Below are 6,730 nucleotides of genomic sequence, written 5' to 3' on the forward strand. Positions count from 1 at the left end.
CTCAAACATAAAACTGATTTATAGTCTATAGTCTAAAGTAAGTAATGCAAGTCAAGTTCAGACAAACTGGCACATCTATTACGCTCTATTCATCAGGTATGGACAAGCGCTTTAAATCATGGAGAGAGCGACACCGTTTTGTTCCAATGGGACATGAGTGAATCTCCTGGGTTTCCCTTTATCGGGTTTGACTACATTTCTCAGGGGGAGGGGGAGCATTTGGAGCAACTCTACGCTGCCACCTGGCGGTTAAAAATGCGAACAGCACCCATTTAACGCGATGAACAAAGAAAACATTAAAATTGTTCATTTCACCACAACCTAACATTTGAATCATGTCGACGTAAAAAACGAGAGTTTTTACTTAATTTTTCTACGCCCTTTCAACGCCAATTTAAAGCATCTAACTCTCAAAAGGCATCAGTTTTGTTTGGCTGTGTTCGCGATGGATAGGGTAGGAACTGCAAAGCATGGCTGCTTGTGGTTTCAGTAGCAGGGATCCAGCCTGACTTCAGACAGACACAAGACTGTGAGCCGCTCAACAAACATCTCACAGCAATCTAAATCGGGGAAAATAAAGCGCGGTTTGCAAACCAAAAAAATCTAATAATTATTTCTCATGTATTTTTGCAAGAGTGATCATAAATGAATACGGTACATTTATAATAAATCTCCGTTGTCTCGAAGGCTTAATATCACGACTGATTTATAAGGGCAAAAAGTATATCCGCATACAGTAGCTTAGATCTCTCCATAGCCTACCTTTCTCTTGGGCATGGTGGACTCCTAAGGTTTCTTCTTTAATGCAAACTAACGAGCAATTTTTTGGGCGATTCAGAGTTGACAGTTTAAGACAGTGTCGTCCTCTTATTACTAATACTAGTAAACATACAGCACATTAAAGCCAGGGGTTGGATGGGGGTGGGGGAGGTGGGGCTACAGGGTGACTGATGTTCTGCTCTGCCAATCACAGGAGGATACAAGGTGTCACAAAAGAACCACATTTTCAACCGAGTGATTTTACGCGCGAAATTGTGAGTGAAACTAAATGATGATCATCATTGTTTATCACAGTCTGCACTCCCTGGCCGCAAAACACACCGCTTACACTGCGTCGTTCAAGTCCTTCATCGTTGTTATAGTGTAGCACTTCACAGATGAGATGTTTGAGACATTGTTGAAATAAGTGCCTGCCATGAAGACTGGAATTTATAATTTTTCTTTTGTTTTAACGATGTCGGCCGTTCTGACATGTCGGACTAGAGACGTAGGCTCTAACAGATTGAAGAATAAATAGACTATCATGTCATTGTGTCATTGTCCTATTTCATTTTTAGCGTTTGAAAGAGTTTGAAAAAGATACAGGCCTAATATAAACTACTGTAATTGAAAATAACACAATTGAAAATAACACTCGAGGTGATATACAACAGCAATGGGCTATTATCAATTGCAGTAGCCCACCACGTGTACTAATTGTGACATTTTCAATTTCAAAGCACTAAGATATATTATTTACATTTACATTTAAACTTTACATTTATACATTATAGCCAACTGCATTTACATTTTGAGCGAGGGGGGGGGGTGGAGAGAGAGAGGAGGAGATTGAGAGAGAGAGAGGAGGAGAGAGCGAGAGAGAGAAAGAGAGAGAGAGAGAGAAGGATGACATTTATTAGGAGACGTCAGCGCGCTGTTCACTCAGGTTTTAGGAGGTGAAAAAAAAAAAAAGCCATGGTGATAAAGGTCTACATAGCATCATCCTCCGGATCAACATCGGTAAGAACTCCCGAGAACATCGTGTTGTTGCCTGCGGTGAATAAGAGCTTGTGTTCATTGTCTGGGCGAGTGTTAATGATTTGCATGTAATGCAGGCTAAAGAGGCTGTAAGCCATCGCTATTGTACAGCAAGCGGGTCCCTCTGCCTGCTGCTTACAGTACGTCAGCATATAGTCTCTTTATTGGGACAATGGATTTATGAAGTCAGTGAAATTTGAAAGCTCTGCTCGGGATGTCCAGAGTAGTGGTGAAGTAGTGTTGGAAGATGCCTATGCTATATTCTACAGCCTAGTCTTTAAAGTGCATAATCATCATCATAGTTTGACAAAGAGAACCAGGGAGATATTGCTTAGTCATCGCCGTAGGTCTAATATTCGATTACAATCTGAAATAAATGATATGCCTGTGCTTTTGTTGTTGTAGCCTACAGTACTGATATTGGGTAGAAATAATATGTGAGAAAAGTTTGTGGTTTATCGGTAAGCGTCTTAACTCTCCTCTCTGTATGTGCGTGTTGCTTGAGTATGCCATAGAGAGCATGTTAGTCTTGTTAAAACAACTCTGTGACTCAAACAACTGGCTTTAAACAGCTCTCTGGTGAGGCTGACTCCTAGCAGATGGAAACCCCACCCCCACCCCCCCCCACCCCAACCCCTCCTGACCACCCTACAGCACAGTACATACTGTAAAATGACACTGCATTTTAGGACCCTTGCCCAGTGCTGTTCTGGTGCCAGAACAGCTGGACCAGATCAGTCTCTGGACAGCTGATCTTCATTCCTCAGCTCATCGTAGAGGCCCTCAATGACTCTTAAGTCGGAGCACAATATAACCAGGCTACAGCCAGCCTCCTAGAACGATCTGCTCTCCTTTGTCAACCAGTGAGTTAAAACTCTGAGCACACGCATACACGGTCGATTGTTGTCTTCTTAAGACAGGCCACTACTCTACGTGTGAAATCATTTCCAACATGTTTTCATCTGTTTACGACAGAATTGTTCTTTCGTTTCGTTATCATCATTCAGTAAACTAAAGCAACACTCCTCAGACAGTAGTGTTAGAGTAGCTGGAGGACCTTGGGCTCCCTGCTGCCATATTTGGTGTGCGTTTGGCTGCCCGCCTCACCGTCTTAGCCGCTCCTGGATGCAGAGGCCTTATTGGGTCTGCTTCAGTCTTCAGGCCATCCTGGAGAATGAAGCTCAGCTGTAGATGCTTTGCAGAGAGAAGATCGGTGTAACCTCTCTTCCTATACTGAAATCGCCCTTTCCTCATTGTGTAATTTAAAACTCTCTTCACATTATTATTGTATAAATTGTATTATTATTGTATTGTATTATGCAGTCACTTTTGTGCCTGTAGATTAAGAAGCAGCAGCAAGACATCATGGGTTTCCTGGCTGTCAACAAGATTGATTTCGAGGAATGTGACATTGTGACTAGTGAAGACAACAGGAAGTGGATGAGGGAGAACGTGCCAGAGGACTTCAGACCGCTCACAGGGAACCCCCTCCCGCCGCAGATATTCAACGAAGAACGATACTTGGGGGTGAGTGTTAAGAGGCCATGTCACAATTGTAAGAAACTCAATTCCTGGCATCCTCACCTCTGTCCTCCGCTCAAAACACATTGGAAGAAAAGATCTAGGTTCCTCTCCTTTAAGTATTCTCCTCCAAAGAAGTTTTATGAGAAGGAAGCGAGTGAAAGACGGAGAAGAGGAGTCAAGGAATCAAGTTTCTAACATTTGAGAAAGGGCCACGCTCTCCGGTCACAGTGGAGTGGAGCTTGCAATGTATTGAGTAAGGCGTCGAAGGCCGTCTCTGCATAGTTGTACAGTAAATATGCATTCATGACCACTGGTGTTTTGTTCATAGATTTGCTGTTCACAAAGTGACAATTTTCATCCCTGGTATGTTTGTAAGAAGGTGTATAAATGTTGCATTTGTATTCTCATTGCAGAACTATGAGGCCTTTTTTGATGCCCGTGAGGAGCATGCAGTGTTTGCGTTTTTGGGCCTAAAAGCACCCCCAGGCTCCAAAGTAAGACACATCCCTTTGGGAATAAAACATTGTGTTTTTTGAGTTCCAGTTTCTGAGTTCCAGACTTGAAAAGTGATGATTAGTGAATCAATGTATATTTAAAAAGTGTGTTCATTCATCCTTGCTGATTGGACAATACAGTTATGAGTTTAGCTCTAGTGCAGTAACAATGATGCCTGTTAATCCTTTTTTGAATGATTATTCCTCACGAGGACATTATTATACATGTTACTGTAATAATTCTAAACAATAATACAGAATAGTTGCTGTTTCTGTACTGTTGGTATGGCTGTAATGTAATGACCAGTATATATTGCACCGTCACAACAAACTGTATAGCACGGGTAGCCCTCAGTATAGAGGTTCACGATGAAAGCATTTCACTGCAAATGCTCTACCTAGGGAGGTTGTTTTTTTGGTTGAGTTATTATGCGAAGGCAAAATGAAGTTCCTTTTTTTTGTTTTAAATCCCTTTTATCCAGTGATCCTGCAAGATCATGTACTACTCAGAGCCTCTGGTTCTACTGAGGCTTTGGCTTTATGGAAAATGATTTGTTCACCTGAAGACTTTGTCTACATGGTCCCACAGAATGTTTGTCAGACAGTGAATATGGGATAACTGGTCATCGTCCGTTTAATGGAAGAAGCAGTGAATTCTCTGCTCTTTGTCAATGCAAAAGAAAAATATCTCACACATGAGAAATGCAAGTTGATTCAGAACTACAAAACCAGGTCAGGAGCGGCAGGCTTTAATCTTCCTGGCACAAGACGAGTTGGAGTTCGTTGTTGAAGGAAATTAAATTGATTATTAAAAGAAACTGAATGTCAAGTTGTGAGTGAGTGGACTGATGTAGGGTGAGTTTAAACACAGGTCGCTGAGTCAATGGATGCTGAGCTTATTCTTTTAGCTGTGCTTTTGCTTATTTTTTAGCTGTGCTTTTTTCTAGATGTGCTGAGGAGGTTTGTTCTGTAGACTGCTGCATTACATCAGTGACATTTCAAAGGTTGTAATGTTGCACACATTTCATATGTATAACTAACATTCCAACTATTGTATTTTCCCTGTGCTAAACATGCCTTTTACACATGAATTAATCTCAACCACTGATCTATATACATATGATATACATAGAGTACGCTATAGATCATATATGTATACCAATATATGTACATGCTATACAGATCAGTGGTCTCAACCCAGTTTGTTTTCTCATGTGATCAACAGGAAGCAGAGGCTTTGGCCAGACAGGAGCAGCAGTAGCAGAGACGCTGGCAGTAGCAGCTTATTTAGGCTTGGCTGGCCACAGCGCCCTCCCCTGGCACCTTCCAATACTACATCACGCTGTCAGAGCTGTGGAACACAGATGACTTATAGATCTAACTTTGTTGTAAAAGTAACTTGCTTATAACCAGGTTATAAAATACTTCAGTGACAGAGTTACCGTTCACCTTTTCTCCAATTCAAGGTCTTAAAATTGTGCATTTCTTGTGATGGATTTTTACTGCCATCCTTTGCAAGCATGACCATAAAGGTCAGGATATTATACCTGAATGATACATATTTTCAGGTATTTGCTAATAAAATGTAGTTGATTTATTCTGCCTATCTTTTTCTGTATGTATCTCTACTCTAGATAAAAGTGTTGTGTCATTGTGTTAATGATATGTCACACCACTGCAAAAAGAAACATGCCTCTCTTTTGCAACTTGAAGCGAGAAGTCATGTGCGTCATTCTTTAAAAAGAAAAAACCCCTAACAAAGAACCTAAAAGGACTACGGACCACTTTAACCCCACCACTAAGAGAGCAGGTTTCATTGTGGACACTTGTGTGAACCTTTTCAACCACCAGAATCTGTTTTGAATTTTACCCAGTTTTCACGTCATTGTTATGTCAAAACTTCAACTCACACAGTTGGCTTTTTTGCTCTGCTCAGACTCAAACTGACATAGCAAAGTAGACTGTCGTACACGTTGTTTCACTTCTCTTTTTATTTTAAAACAGACGAATAGAAGGTAAAGTGCAGAGGCAGTGTTCTCAAGTTATTTTTATATGACTTCCTGTTTCTAAACATTCACTAATCAGAAGCACAGTACAATAAAGGACACCACAATACCGTGGCAGATCATCTCACCCAGTAGAGAAATCTAATCAATTTTAATACTTGTACCACTGGACGTATTGAGGAAACATCTGTTGTAAATACAGAGGTAAGGATACTTTCAACACGATGGTTTAATGTGTTGGCATTATGCTTTTCTCTACTGGGACCGATAGACCGTGAAATCACGTCAGCATGTTTAACTTTAAGCTTCTGTAAATGTGTGATTGTGAGTGTTCTCTGTTGTCTATGTGAGCCTTCAGGTTACTGCTGTCGTTGTGTGATGTGATATTGAGATGTTTTGTGCTGTAGTTTGGAGTGTTTGTCATGTTGGGAGAAGCCTTCATCAGAGTGCTCAGGTACAGACCAGAGGACTGTGACTCCCATTCCTCCAAAGCCCAGGGAAGGTACACAGGTGCACCCCGCCCTCCACCCCAAACCATTCTCACCCAAGGAATAATGATAGGTGAGAGAGCCTTGGATTTGTGGGAAATGGAGTACATCTAGCTGATTCACTACAGATCAACACATTTATATCAGATGAAAGCATGTTCAATAGGATACTAATTAAATAAGATGTTTTAGATTTCTAAATGTGCTTGTGTGTGGGACAACATAGGTAACATGGAAGGCCGGATGCAGCCTGGTGCTGGAGTTACAACCAAGCCCACTGATGCCCTCACCATCCCTAGTAGCCACAGCGATGACTACAGTGACCTGGAGCTCTATCGCTCCTGGTGCTGCACCACCTTCTGCAAGGACTACCCTGACCTGCAGCTCAGAGGGGACCACGTGGGACAAAAGAGCTCTGAGA

The 6,730-nt window shown here is 41.6% G+C and overlaps 3 protein-coding genes across 5 annotated transcripts in view; 2 read left to right on the top strand and 1 right to left on the bottom strand.

Moving 5' to 3' along the window:
* Window positions 1-926, bottom strand: part of hmgn7 (high mobility group nucleosomal binding domain 7) — a 3,589-nt gene extending 2,663 nt beyond the window's left edge. Inside the window, exon 1 of one of the 2 annotated variants that reach the window (XM_083686129.1) lies at window positions 763-926. In XM_083686129.1, the coding sequence (XP_083542255.1) occupies window positions 763-777 (15 nt within the window). In that variant the 5' untranslated portion in view covers window positions 778-926. The remainder of the gene's footprint in view (window positions 1-762) is intronic. The other variant, XM_083686128.1, reaches the window with a different exon arrangement.
* LOC310824953 (adapter SH3BGRL-like) overlaps window positions 1-5,223 on the top strand; it is an 8,876-nt gene extending 3,653 nt beyond the window's left edge. The window contains exons 1-4 of one of the 2 annotated variants that reach the window (XM_083697323.1): window positions 1,726-1,779; window positions 3,139-3,324; window positions 3,735-3,815; window positions 5,041-5,223. In XM_083697323.1, coding sequence (XP_083553449.1) covers window positions 1,735-1,779; window positions 3,139-3,324; window positions 3,735-3,815; window positions 5,041-5,076 — 348 coding nt within the window. In that variant the 5' untranslated portion in view covers window positions 1,726-1,734 and the 3' untranslated portion in view covers window positions 5,077-5,223. Of the gene's footprint in view, window positions 1-1,725; window positions 1,780-3,138; window positions 3,325-3,734; window positions 3,816-5,040 lie in introns of those variants that run through there. The other variant, XM_083697322.1, reaches the window with a different exon arrangement.
* A 1,317-nt stretch (window positions 5,224-6,540) lies between these two features.
* The window catches only part of LOC310801310 (TLR adapter interacting with SLC15A4 on the lysosome), a gene marked incomplete at its 5' end in the record, with an annotated part of 1,103 nt that continues 913 nt past the window's right edge, over window positions 6,541-6,730 (top strand). Inside the window, one exon of the mRNA XM_083665305.1 lies at window positions 6,541-6,730. This exon is cut by the window's right edge and continues 913 nt beyond it. Coding sequence (XP_083521431.1) covers window positions 6,541-6,730 — 190 coding nt within the window.

The sequence above is a fragment of the Argentina silus genome (genome assembly GCF_951799395.1).
Source record: "Argentina silus genome assembly, chromosome: 2".
NCBI lineage: Eukaryota > Metazoa > Chordata > Actinopteri > Argentiniformes > Argentinidae > Argentina > Argentina silus.